The 14,590-nt window shown below is 38.7% G+C and overlaps 1 protein-coding gene across 13 annotated transcripts in view; it reads right to left on the bottom strand.

The window, feature by feature from the left end:
- MIA2 (MIA SH3 domain ER export factor 2) overlaps positions 1 to 14,590 on the bottom strand; it is a 114,119-nt gene that overhangs the window by 68,071 nt on the left and 31,458 nt on the right. For all 13 annotated transcript variants that reach the window (XM_032622249.1, XM_032622253.1, XM_032622255.1 and 10 more), the window contains one exon: positions 1,264 to 1,395. In XM_032622249.1, coding sequence (XP_032478140.1) covers positions 1,264 to 1,395 — 132 coding nt within the window. The remainder of the gene's footprint in view (positions 1 to 1,263; positions 1,396 to 14,590) is intronic.

Here is a 14,590-nt window from a genome sequence, read left to right as displayed (position 1 = left end):
GATGTTTCATACTGGGACATATGCAATATAGACAATCAACAAGGATATCATCAAGAATATATAAAGAACTCCTACAAATAAAAAATAAAACAACAAACTACTCAAAAGAAAAATGGGTATAAGACATAAATATTTCTCTGAAGAAAAAATACATATGGACAATAAATTTACTGAGTTTTCAATCTCACTAGTGATCAAGGAATACAAATCAGAACCATGGTTAAGATACCATTTAAGTGGCAAAAATAAAGAATTTCAACAATAACAGGTGTTGGAGATGACAGATCAAATGGATCTCTAGGACCTCTTATATACTACTGTTGGGAGTATAAATTGGTACAGACAATTTGGAAAAGAATTTGGTATTACGTTTTAAAAGCAGAACTTCCAATATACTATATAACCCAGTAATCTCACACCTAGTATATTCCCAAGAGAAACTTACAAATATACAACAGGAGACAAGTATAAGAAACTACCCAGCAGCATTATTTGTAATAGAAAAAAACCTGGAAACAACTCAAAGGCCCAAGACCATAAAATATATAAATTAATTGTAATATATTCTTACAATATAATATTCTTAAAACAATCAAAATGGGTCAAAAATATGGATGAATCTTAGCAATATAAGATGGAGTTAAAAAGTTCCAAAACATGACATATGGCATGAGACTAAGCAAAATTACTACACTTCTGAAGGATTTGTGTACATATGACCAAAAAAAAATTTTTTAAGGCATGGGAATAATTAACACAGGATCCAGAACAGGATTACCTCTAGTACAGGGAGGCAGGGGGATGAAATGAGGGAGGATCACCTAAATATAGGTGACAGTCAATATCTTTGATTCCAGGTTGGGTGGTATATTCACAGATGTATAGTATACTGTTAATAATAAACACAGACCCCAAATAATAAGCAAGTAAGAAATAAAGGTAGGTTTTGCTGTACACCTGAAACTTACACAACATTATAAATCAACAATACTCCAATAAAAAGTAAAAAAAAAAAAAAAAAAAGAAATAGAGGTAGGGTTTTAGTATTAGTGTGGAATACTCCTACAGAGAATTTTTTTAATTTTTATACTTTAAAAAATTCCTCTAAATCCATATTCAGTTTCTAGCAGCCACACATTAACATGAGTAGCACACATAACAATAACCTGTTTCCTTAAAACAAAAGATATGTTTCTCATATTACTTGTTCAACATGAAGACAGAACGAACATTCTCTTAGTATACAGAGCACTGGTTACTTACCGATCGAAAACTTCTCCACAAAAACAAAAGAATAGCAAAAAATCCAACAACAGTTGCACATATCACTAATTCCCATGGAAAACCATAGAAGTTAGAACCTGGTCTCATATCTTCAGGCAATGCTGCCACAACCTTCAAGACAAAGAAAATTAACCTCTTAGAAATACACTTTTGATAAAAACTGTTGATTACAAACTGCTAAACACTCAATTTTTCTGTGTCCTCCTGCAATCCCAAAATTCTTATGTTGAAACCTAATCCCCAGTGTGATGGTATCTGGAAGTAGGGCCCTTTGGAGGTGATTAGGTCATAAGAGTGCAGCCCTCAGAAATGGGATTAGTGACCTTAGAAAAGAGGCTCCAAGCTCCCTTGACACTTCTACCACGTGAGGTTATAATGAGAAGACTATGAACCAGAAGTGTGCCCTCACCACACACCAGATCCGTGGCATCTTTATCTTGGTGTTCCCAGCCTCCAGAACTGTGAGAAAAATGTTTGCTGTTTAAGCCACCCAGTCTATGGTATTTTGTTATGGCAGCCCCAACAGATTAAGACACAAACGTAAGTACAAGTTTACATGTAAATACTATTAACACCCTTTTCATGAAATGGGTACCAGACTATCACCAAACAGCAGGTATCAGAGGGTATTTTTCTGGCAATTTTCAACCACTATCACCAAGTGATGAAGGAAAGTAGTATGGTGAAATTTAATGATTTTCCGACCAGAGTTCTACAGAGATGCCTCAGAGCTTCTGAAAATGAGAGTAAGAGGAAAGAAGGCCAAAGAAAGAAGCTGAATCAGGTGGTCTTACCCTGATTCAACCAGTTTAGGCTTTTTCCATAGAGTATATGGGGTTCCATATAAGATTTCCCTATGGGGGGAAAAAATGGATCTGCTGCTTTATTAAAGTTTGAAAACCACTGATGAAACCTTGGGTTTAGAATTTGAATCCCTCTACCCTACCTCAGTGGCTCCCTTCTCTTACCTGTAATGGGAATAATGCTGTATGAATATGGAGTGCAGGTACTCAATAAAGGTAGCTGTTTCTATTAGTCCTTCTCCAAAGACCATGATCCTATAACCACAGCCTTTCCACATTATTTCTCTCCCTAACAAGTTTTCAGCACAAAACAGCTTAAGGCTTTTGCAGTTGCTTTTTTATTTCATGTTTCTCTGGGTCAGTTCATTATTCACTGTAATCCAATGAGGTTATTTTTTCTTTGTTACCAGGCCCCACATATTATTCAATCACATAAAAAGGTGAAAAGTAGGGGGGAAAAATACCCTTTTTTAAGAACAACCTCAAGTCTGATCAGGTTTGATTCTTTCCAGGGTTCAACCCAAAACCTCTATGGCAAATCTTCCCTTTTTAGGCCCCTTCTATCTAGAAAAACACCTTTTAATATCTATTCTCTTCTCCAAAATCTTTTTTGTAACTCTGACCCATATATGCTATCAACAGTTCATTAACCTGTATTAAATAAACCTGATTATACCTTTTCTAAAAAAAAAAAAATACCCCTTTACCCTGATCTCTGCCTCTGCCTCTCCCTACATTACCCTTGTTACCAGCTCACAGAATTGTGACATCGCTAGAAACAACCAGTGATTTAAAAAAAAAAAAAATCTATTTCTGCCTCTGAGTAAAAGAGGCATTTGACACACAATACTGGGAAGAAAAGATGCTTTCTTTACAGTTTACATATTCTCCAACCATCTTACTTTCAGCTAACTATGTCAAAACATAGAATGCACATCACTTCAAAAACCTAATGATCGGAATGATTTCTTTACAACACTACAACACTTTAAGAGATAATTCTAAAAGCATCTCTCAGATTAAACATGTAATTATCTTTAGTATAGTGATACTTCTTAAATCCAATAACATTTTATCAGTCCTTCTATTCTGAAAGGAGATGGTAAATTCTAGGTTAAAGCCTTGAGCTGGTGGAATCTGGTGGGATCTGGTGGACTGAGGAATAGCAAAGAATCTGAGTCTCAAGAATGCATCTCAAATCCATTGCTCAGGTCTTAATTATGCTGGTTTTCTCATGGAGATTTTTCACCCTTAAATTTTAACTAAAATATAGAACCCTATCTCACAAAAGCATAGAAAGAATAACCAAATTTATCAAACATCAATAAATATAATGCAATACACAATTACACATGATTTGATAAACTGGTCCTAAATTTTAGAAGTAATAGGTAACCCTCCATACAACATGGTAGTGATTAATCACAGAACACGTAAAACCTATTCCACTCCTAAACGTGAGTATTAAAGGAATTCTAGACCACGTAACTTAAAAGAAGCAATTAATCAAGTTGACAAAATACAGTGAGGTTAAATTAAAATTATTTTTCATTTTACCTCAAATAAATATTATATTAATAAAAACAACATAATAAGATGTCAATATACAGGCCCTGATAATACTTGACTGTAATGCAAAGTTTTATGAACCTACAATCTCCAATACATAAAACTTAAAATATAATTTCCACTTTACATAAAGAGATTTTTTCCTGTAATTAGTGATAAACCACCAAAAAGTTTAAAAGGGGCACTGATTCACTCATTATTCATAATCAAGTTTGATAAAAACTATTTTTAGTATATCCCTTTCTTAAATTTTTTTTCTTTACAAAAAATGTAAACTTGTAATCATTAATAATTCTCCCTTTAAAAGGCTATCAAAAGAGCTTTAGAATCAAAAAGAGCTAAGGCAGAATAAGAGTTCAACCCAAACAAGATGAAACACGATCTGTAAAATTAATAATTACCTCACAAGAAGCAGTTAACATTCATTCAGTCATTCATCCATCTACCCAGCAACTAATTCCACATTTATTAACAAGTTACATTCCAGACACTTTTAAAAACATACTATTTTCATTTTATCCATTTCCATTGTTTTAACGGAAACTAAACACTAAAACCACTATGCTAATAACTCACAAATCTGTGACTCCAACTCTGAGTTTTATAATACCAGTTTATTGGACAAATCTACATGGATGTCCTGGAGGGGGTCACTGTACAGAAAGATCGTCTGATACAGTCTATGTTCTACTGAAACGGGAAAGCTTCCTGCAAATAGTTATGATATCATCCTTAATGTGGTGAGGGAAGTGATCATTCCCAAAGCCAACCATACAGATAAAGGGAGAGGACCTCTAAAAGGAAACCAGTATCTGATCTTAAGCTGGTAAAACAACTATTTCTACTTCGGTCATTCTCTCTTAGGACCTGGACATTGAGGAAGGTAGGGGTAAGGATGGATGCTAAAATGGTACCTAGCCCATAAAAATATGCCAGGTCCTGGGACTTCCCTGGTGGTCCAATGGTTAAGAATCTGCCTTCCAACGTAGGGAACACAGGTTCGATCCCTAGTCAAGTAACTAAGAGCCCACATGCCACGGGGCAACTAAGCACACACACTCTAGAGCCCATGCACCACAACTAGAGAGCCTGTGTGCCACAACTAGAGAGTCCGTGTGCTTCAACAAAGAGCCCATGTGCTGCAATGAAAGATCCGACACAGCCAAATAAATAAATAAATATTAAAATATAAATATATGCCAGGTCCTAAAATGGGACACAGGCTGGAGAGGACGGTATATTATTAAGACTAAACTGTCTGATTCTTATTCTTCTCCTTTCTTTTTTTTTTACCCTCAGTATACAACCACTTAGTAAAGGTTTACTTAAATGTTTCAGTCTTGTTTCAGCCTTGTTTCAGCAGCCTTATCAGATATTAGGCTTAGCCTAACGTTCTAAATAAAGGCAGGGCAGGGTTATAAACACATTTTTGTTTATAACTCCCTTTTTCTCTATCTAATTTAAAACACAATTGCATAATGCAATAATTAGAAATTTATTTTGTTGGATGTAAAATACATAAAGATGTAAATTGTAACAAAAACAGCATACAGAATGCAAGGATGGAACTATATAGGAGAAAAGTTGTTGACATTAGGTGGATTAACCCAAAGTAAATCATTATAAATCAAACACATACAGTTAAGGGGTGGGGAGGGGGAACACTAAAATGGCACAGTATAAAACATCTATATAACACAAAAGAAACGGAGGAACTAAGAAACAAAAAAGACCTAAGAAATATAGAAAATAGCAAAATGGCAGAAGTATCACTAATTATATTAAATGTAAATGGGCTATACTGTCCAACTAAATGGCAGAGATTGGCAGAACGGACAAAAAAAAAACATGTTCCAACTATATGCCATCTACAAGACACATACTTTAGGTTAAAACACATAAACAGGTTGAAAGATGGAAGAAGAGGCAAGACTAGTTCAAGATGGCGGAGTACAAGGACGTGTTCTCACTCCCTCTGGTGAGAGCACCGGAATCACAACTAACTGCTGAACAATCATCAACAGGAAAACACTGGAACTCATCAAAAAAGATACCCCAAATCCAAAGACAAAGGAGAAGCCACAATAAGACGGTACGAGGGCGCAATCACAATAAAATCAAATCCCATAAATGCTGGGTGGGTGACTCACAAACTGGAGAACAATTATACCACAGAAGTCCACCCACTGGAGTGAAGGTTGTGAGCCCCACATCAGGCTTCCCAATCTGGGGGTCTGGCAATGGGAGGAGAAATTCCTAGAGAATCAGACTTTGAAGACTAGTAGGATGTGATTGCAGGACTTCGACAGGACTGGGAGAAACAGAGACTCCACTCTTGGAGGGCACACACAAAGTAGTGTGCACATCGGGACCCAGAGGAAGGAGCAGTGACCCCAGAGGAGAATAAACCAGACCTACCTGCTAGTGCTGCAGGGTCTCCTGCAGAGGTGGGGGGTGGCTGTGTCTCACTGTGAGAACAAGGACACTGGCAGCAGAAGTTCTGGGAAGTACTCCTTGGCGTGAGACCTCCCATAGTACACCATTAGCCCCACCAAAAAGCCTGGGTAGGCTCCAGTGTTGGGTTGCCTCAGGCCAAACAACCAACAGGGAGGAAACCCAGCCCCACCCATCACAGACAAGCAGATTAAAGTTTTACTGAGCTCTGCCCTATAGAGCAACAGCCAGCTCTACCCACAACCAGTCCCTCCCATCAGGAAGCTTTCACAAGCCTCTTAGATAGCCTAATCCACCAGAAGGCAGACAGCAGAAGCAAGAACAACTACAATCCTGCAGCCTGTGAAACAAAACCACATTCACAGAAAGAGAGACAAGATAAAAAGGCAGAGGGCTATGTACCAGATGGTGGAACAAGATAAAACCCCATAAAAACAACTAAATGAAGTGGGGATAGGTAACCTTCCAGAAAAACAATTCAGAATAGCAAAAGTGGGAGAAGGGGAAGAAGGCGGAATAGTAAGATGCGGAGATCACCTTCCTCCCCACAGATACATCAGAAATACATCTACACGTGGAACAACTCCTACAGAACACCTACTGAACGCTGGCAGAAGACCTCAAACCTCCCAAAAGGCAAGAAACTCCCCACGTACCTGGGTAGGGCAAAAGAAAAAACAATAAAGAGAGACAAAAGAATAGGGGCAGGACCTGCACCAGTGGGAGGGAGCTGTGAAGGAGGAAAGGTTTCCACACACTACGAAGCCCCTTCGCGGGCAGACACTGCGGGTGGCGGAGGGGGTAAGCTTCGGAGCCGCGGAGGAGAGCACAGCAACAGGGGTGCGGAGGGCAAAGCGGAGAGATTCCCGCACAAAGGATTGGTGCCAACCGGCACTCACCAGCCTGAGAGGCTTGTCTGCTCACCTGCCAGGGCGGGCAAGGCTGGGAGCTGATGCTCGGGTTCGGTCGGGGCACAGGGAGAGGACTGGGGTTGGCAGTGTGAACAGAGCCTGAAGGGGTTAGTGCACGATGGCTAGCCACGGGGGAGTCCGGGGAAAAGTCTGGACCAGCCGAAGAGGCAAGAGACTTTTACTTCCCTCTTTGTTTCCTGGTGCTCAAGGAGAGGGGATTAAGAGCGCTGCTTAAAGGAGCTCCAGAAAGGGGCGCGAGCCGCGGCTAACAGCACAGACCCCAGAGACGGGCATGAGACGCTAAGGCTGCTGCTGCCGCCACCAAAAAGCCTGTGTGTGAGCACAGGTCACTATCCACAACTCCCTTCCAAGGAGCCTGTGCAGCCCGCCACTGCCAAGGTCCCAGGATCCAGGGACAACTTCCTCCGGAGAACGCACGGCGCGCCTCAGGCTGGTGCAATGTCATGCTGGCCTCTGCCGCCGCAGGCTCGCCCCGCACTCTGTACCCCTCCCTCACCCCGGCCTGAGTGAGCCAGAGCCCCCGAGTCAGCTGCTCCTTTAACTCCATCCTGTCTGAGCGAAGAACAGATGCCCTCTGGCGACCTACACGCAGAGACAGGGCCAAATCCAAAGCTGAGTCCCGGGAGCTGTGCGAACAAAGAAGAGAAAGGGAAATTTCTCCCAGCAGCCTCAGGACCAGCGAATTAAATCTCCACAATCAACTTCACATACACTGCATCTGGGGAATACCTGAATAGACAATGAATCATCCCAAATTGAGGAGGTGGACTTTAAAAGCAACATTTATTATTTTTTCCCCTTTTCCTCTTTTTGTGAGTGTGTATGCATATGCTTCTGTGTGAGATTTTGTCTGTAGAGCTTTGCTTTCACCATTTGCCCTAGGGTTCTATTTGTTTTTTGCTTTTTTTTTTACTTAAAAAAAATTTTTTTTCTTAATAATTATTTTATATTTTACTAACTTTATTTTATTTTTTTCTTACTTTTATTTTCTTTTATCCTCTTTCTTTCTTTCTACTTCTTCTCCCTTTTATTCTGAGCCATGTGGATGAAAGGCTCTTGGTGCTGCAGCCAGGAGTCAGTGCTGTGCCTCTGAGGGGGGAGAGCCAACTTCAGGACACTGGTCCACAAGAGACCTCCCAGCTCCACATTAATATCAAACGGCGAAAATCTCACAGAGATCTCCATCTCAACACCAACACCCAGCTTCACTGAACGACCAGCAAGCTACAGTGCTGGATACCCTATGCCAAACAACTAGCCAGAAAGAAACACAACCCCACCCATTAGCAGAGAGGTTGCCTAAAATCATAACAAGTCCACAGACACCCCAAAACACACCACCAGACGTGGACCTGCCCACCAGAAAGACAAGATCCAGCCTCATCCACCAGAACACAGGAACTAGTCCCCTCCACCAGGAAGCCTACACAACCTACTGAAGCAACTTTAGGCACTGGGGACAAACACCAAAAACAACAGGAACTATGAAACTGCAGCCTGCGAAAAGGAGACGCCAAGCACAGTAAGTTACGCAAAATGAGAAGGCAGAAAAACACACAGCAAATGAAGGAGCAAGATAAAAACAAACCTGACCTAACAAATGAAGAGGAAATAAGCAGTCTACCTGAAAAAGAATTCAGAATAATGATAGTAAAGATGATCCAAAATCTTGGAAATAGAACAGAGAAAAAAGCAAGAAACATTTAACAAGGACCTAGAAGAACTAAAGATGAAACAAGCAATGATGAACAACACAATAAATGAAATTAAAAATACTCTAGAAGGGATCAATAGAAGAATAACTGAGGCAGAAGAACGGATAAGTGACCTGGAAGATAAAATAGTGGAAATAACTACTGCAGAGCAGAATAAAGAAAAAATGAAAAGAATTGAGGACAGTCTCAGAGACTTCTGGGACAACACTAAATGCACCAACGTTTGAATCATAGGGGTTCCAGAAGAAGAAGAGAAAAAGAAAGGGACTGAGAAAATATTTGAAGAGATTAAAGTTGAAAACTTCCCTAATATAGGAAAGGAAATAGTTAATGAAGTCCAGGAAGCAGAGTCCCATACAGGATAAATCCAAGTAGAAACACTCCAAGACACATATTAATCAAACTGTCAAAAATTAAATACAAAGAAAACATATTTAAAAGCAGCAAGGGAAAAACAACAAATAACACACAAGGGAATCCCCATAAGGTTAACAGCTGATCTTTCAGCAGAAACTCTGCAAGTCAGAAGGGACTGGCAGGACATATTTAAAGTGATAAAGGAGAAAAACCTACAACCAAGATTACTCTACCAAGCAAGGATCTCATTCAGATTTGATGGAGAAATTAAAACCTTTACAGACAAGCAAAAGCTGAGAGAGTTCAGCACCACCAAACCAGCTTTACAACAAATGCTAAAGGATCTTCTCTAGGCAAGAAACACAAGAGAGAAGAAAAGACCTACAATAACTAACCCAAAACAATTAAGAAAGTGGTAATAGGAACATACATATCGATAATTACCTTAAATGTAAACGAATTAAATTCTACCACCAAAAGACACAGATAGGCTGAATGGATACAAAAACAGGACCCATATATATGCTGTCATATATATATACAAGACACCCACTTCAGACGTAGAGACACATACAGACTGAAAGTAAAGGGATGGAAAAAGATATTCCATGCAAATGGAAACCAAAAGAAAGCTAGAGTAGCAATTCCCATATCAGACAAAATAGACTTTAAAATAAAGACTATTATAAGAGACAAAGAAGGACACTACATAATGATCAAGGGATCGACCCAAGAAGAAGATATAACAATTGTAAATATTTATGCACCCAACATAGGAGCACCTCAATACATAAGGCAAATACTAAGAGCCATAAAAGGGGAAATCGACAGTAACACATTCATAGTAGGGGACTTTAACACCCCACATTCACCAATGGACAGATTATTGAAAATGAAAATAAATAAGGAAACAGAAGCTTTAAGTGATACATTAAACAAGATGGACTTAATTGATATTTATAGGACATTCAATCCAAAAACAACAGAATACACATTTTTCTCAGTGCTCATGGAACATTCTCCATAGATCATCTCTTGGGTCACAAATCAAGCCTTGGTAAATTTAAGAAAACTGAAATTGTATCAAGTACTTTTCCGACACAACGCTATGAGACTACATATCAATTACAGGAAAAGATCTGTAAAAAATACAAACACATGGAGGCTAAACAATACACTATTTAATAACGAACTAATCACTGAACAAATCAAAGAGAAAATCAAAACATACTAAGAAACAAATGACAATGGAGACACGACAACCCAAAACCTGTGGGATGCAGCAAAAGCAGTTATAAGAGGGAAGTTTATAGCAATACATTCCTATCTTAAGAAACAGGAAACACCTCAAATAAACAACCTAACCTTGCACCTAAAGCAATTAGAGAAAGAAGAACAAAAAAAACCCAAAGTTAGCAGAAGGAAAGAAATCATAAAAATCAGATCAGAAATAAATGAAAAAGAAATGAAGGAAACAATAGCAAAGATCAATAAAACTAAAAGCTGGTTCTGTGAGAAGATAAAAAAAATAGATAAACCATTAGCCAGACTCATCAAGAAAAAAAGGGAGAAGACTCAAATCAATAGAATTAGAAATGAAAAAGGAGTAGTAACAACTGACACTGCAGAAATACAAAAGATCATGAGAGATTACTACAAGCAACTCTATGCCAATAAAATGGACAACCTGGAAGAAATGGACAAATTCTTAGAAATGCACAACCTGCCAAGCCTGAATCAGGAAGAAACAGAAAATATGAACAGACCAGTCACAAGCACTGAAATTGAAAATGTAACTAAAAATCTTCCAACAAACAAAAGCCCAGGACCAGATGGCTTCACAGGTGAATTCTATCAAACATTTAGAGAAGAGCTAACACCTATCCTTCTCAAACTCTTCCAAAATATAGCAGAGGGAGGAACACTCCCAAACTCATTCTTCGAGGCCACCATCACCCTGATACCAAAACCAGACAAAGATGTCACAAAGAATGAAAACTACAGGCCAACATCACTGATGAACATAGATGCAAAAATGCTCAACAAAATACTAGCAAACAGAATCCAACAGCACATTAAAAGGATCACACACCATGATCAAGTGGGGTTTATTCCAGGAATGCAAGGATTCTTCAATATACACAAATCTATCAATGTGATAAACCATATTAACAAATTGAAGGAGAAAAACCATATGATCATCTCAATAGATGTAGAGAAAGCTTTCGACAAAATTCAACACCCATTTATGATAAAAACCCTCCAGAAAGTAGGTATAGAGGGAACTTTCCTCAACATAATAAAGGCCATATATGACAAGCCCACAGCAAACATCATCCTCAATGGTGAAAAACTGAAAGCATTTCCAATAAGATCAGGAACAAGACAAGGTTGCCCACTCTCACCACTCTTATTCAACATAGTTTTGGAAGTTTTAGCCACAGCACTCAGAGAAGAAAAGGAAATAAAAGGAATAGAAATCAGAAAAGAAGAAGTAAAGCTGTCACTGTTTGCAGATGACATGATATTATACATAGAGAATCCTAAAGATGCTACCAGAAAACTACTAGAGCTAATCAATGAATTTGGTAAAGTAGCAGGATACAAAATTAATGCACAGAAATCTCTGGCATTCCTATACACTAACGATGAAAAATCTGAACGTGAAATCAAGAAAACACTCCCATTTACCATTGCAACAAAAAGAATAAAATATCTAGGAATAAACCTACCTAAGGAGACAAAAGACCTGTATGCAGAAAATTATAAGACACTGATGAAAGAAATTAAAGATGATACAGATAGATGGAGAGATATACCATGTTCTTGGATTGGAAGAATCAACATTGTGAAAATCACTCTACTACCCAAAGCAATCTACAGATTCAATGCAATCCCTATCAAACTACCACTGGCATTTTTCACAGAACTAGAACAAAAAAATTCACAATTTGTATGGAAACACAAAAGACCCCGAATAGCCAAAGCAATCTTGAGAACGAAAAACGGAGCTGGAGGAATCAGGCTCCCTGACTTCAGACTATACTACAAAGCTACAGTAATCAAGACAGTATGGTACTGGCACAAAAACAGAAAGATAGATCAATGGAACAGGAGAGAAAGCCCAGAGATAAACCCACGCACATATGGTCACCTTATCTTTGATAAAGGAGGCAGGAATGTACAGTGGAGAAAGGACAGCCTCTTTAATAAGTGGTGCTGGGAAACGTGGGCAGGTACATATAAAAGTATGAGATTAGAACACTCCCTAACACCATACACAAAAATAAGCTCAAAATGCATTAAAGGCCTAAATGTAAGGCCAGAAACTATCAAACTCTTAGAGGAAAACATAGGCAGAACACTCTATGACATAAATCACAGCAATATCCTTTTTGACCCACCTCCTAGAGAAGTGGAAATAAAAACAAAAATAATCAAATGGGACCTAATGAAACTTCAAAGCTTTTGCACAGCAAAGGATACCATAATCAAGACCAAAAGACAACCCTCAGAATGGGAGAAAATATTTGCAAATGAAGCAACTGACAAAGGATTAATCTCCAAAATTTACAAGCAGCTCATGCAACTCAATAACAAATAAACAACCCAATCCAAAAATGGGCAGAAGACCTAAATAGACATTTCTCCAAAGAAGATATACAGACTGCCAACAAACACCAGAAACAATGCTCAACATCATTCATCCTTAGACAAATGCAAATCAAAACTACAATGAGATATCATCTCACACCAGTCAGAATGGCTATCATCAAAAAATCTAGAAACAATAAATGCTGGAGAGGGTGTGGAGAAAAGGGGACACTCTTGCACTGCTGGTGGGAATGTGAAGTGGTACAGCCACTATGTAGGACAGTATGGAGGTTCCTTAAAAAACTACAAATAGAACTACCATATGACCCAGCAATCCAACTACTGGGCATATACCCTGAGAAAACCATAATTCAAAAAGAGTCATGTACCAAAATGTTCATTGCAGCTCTATTTACAATACCCAGGAGATGGAAACAACCTAAGTGTCCATCATCAGATGAATGGATAAAGAAGATGTGGCACATACATACAATGGAATATTACTCAGCCATAAAAAGAAACGAAATGGAGTTATTTGTAGTGAGGTGGATGGACCTAGAGTCTGTCATACAGAGTGAAATAAGTCAGAAAGAGAAAGACAAATACCATATTCTAACACATATATATGGAATCTAAGGGGAAAAAAATGCCATGAAGAACCCAGGGGTAAGACAGGAATAAAGACACAGACCTACTAGAGAATGGACTTGAGGATATGGGGAGGGGGAAGGGTAAGCTGTGACAAAGTGAGAGAGTGGCATGAACATATATACACTACCAAACGTAAAACAGATAGCTAGTGGGAAGCAGCTGCATAGCACAGGGAGATCGGCTCAGTGCTTTGTGACCACTTAGAGGGGTGGGATAGGAAGGGTGGGAGCGAGGGGTAAGTGATATGGGAAAATATGTGTGTGTGTGACTGATTCACTTTGTTATGAAGCAGAAACTAGCACACCATTGTAAAGCAATTATACTCCAATAAATATGTAAATATATATATATATATATTAAAAAAAGAATAACAATAGTGAAGATGATCCAGGACCTCGGAAAAAGAATGGAGGCAAAGATCGAGAAGATTCAGGAAATGTTTAACAAAGACCTAGAAGAATTAAAGAACAAACAAACAGAGATGAACAACACAATAACTGAAATGTAAACTACACTAGAAGGAATCAATAGCAGAATAACTGAGGCAGAAGAACAGATAAGTGACCCGGAAGACCGAATGGTGGAATTCACTGCTGCAGCACAGAAGAAAAAGGAATGAAAAGAAATGAAGACAGCCTAAGAGACCGCTGAGACAACATTAAATGCAACAACATTTGCATTCTCCTTCTGGGGTCCCAGAAGGAGAAGAAAGAGGAAAAGGACCCGAGAAAATATTTGAAAAGATTATAGTCGAAAACTTCCCTAACATGGGAAAGGAAACAGTCTCCCAAGTCCAGGAAGTGCAGAGAGTCCCAGGCAGGATAAACCCAAGGAGGAACACACCAAGACACACAGTAATCAAATTAACAAAAATTAAAGACAAAGAAAAATTATTGAAAGCAGTAAGGGAAAAATGACAAATAACATACAAGGGAACTCCCATAAGGTTAACAGCTGATTTCTCAGCAAAAACTCTACAAGGCAGAAGGGAGTGGCATGACATATTTAAAGTGATGAAAGGGAAGAACCTATAACCAAGATTACTCTACCTGGCAAGGATCTCATTCAGATTCAATGGACAAATCAAAAGCTTTACAGACAAGCAAAAAGCTAAGAGAATTCAGCACCACCAAACCAGCCCTACATCAAATGCTAAAGAAACTTCTCTAAGTGGGAAACACATGAGAAGAAAAGGACCTACAAAAACAAACCCAAAACAATTAAGAAAATG

Source organism: Phocoena sinus, chromosome 2, assembly GCF_008692025.1.
Source record: "Phocoena sinus isolate mPhoSin1 chromosome 2, mPhoSin1.pri, whole genome shotgun sequence".
NCBI classification, from domain to species: Eukaryota; Metazoa; Chordata; class Mammalia; order Artiodactyla; family Phocoenidae; genus Phocoena; species Phocoena sinus.
The sequence above is the reverse complement of the archived record's forward strand: the minus strand, read 5'-3'. Positions and strand labels throughout refer to the sequence as shown.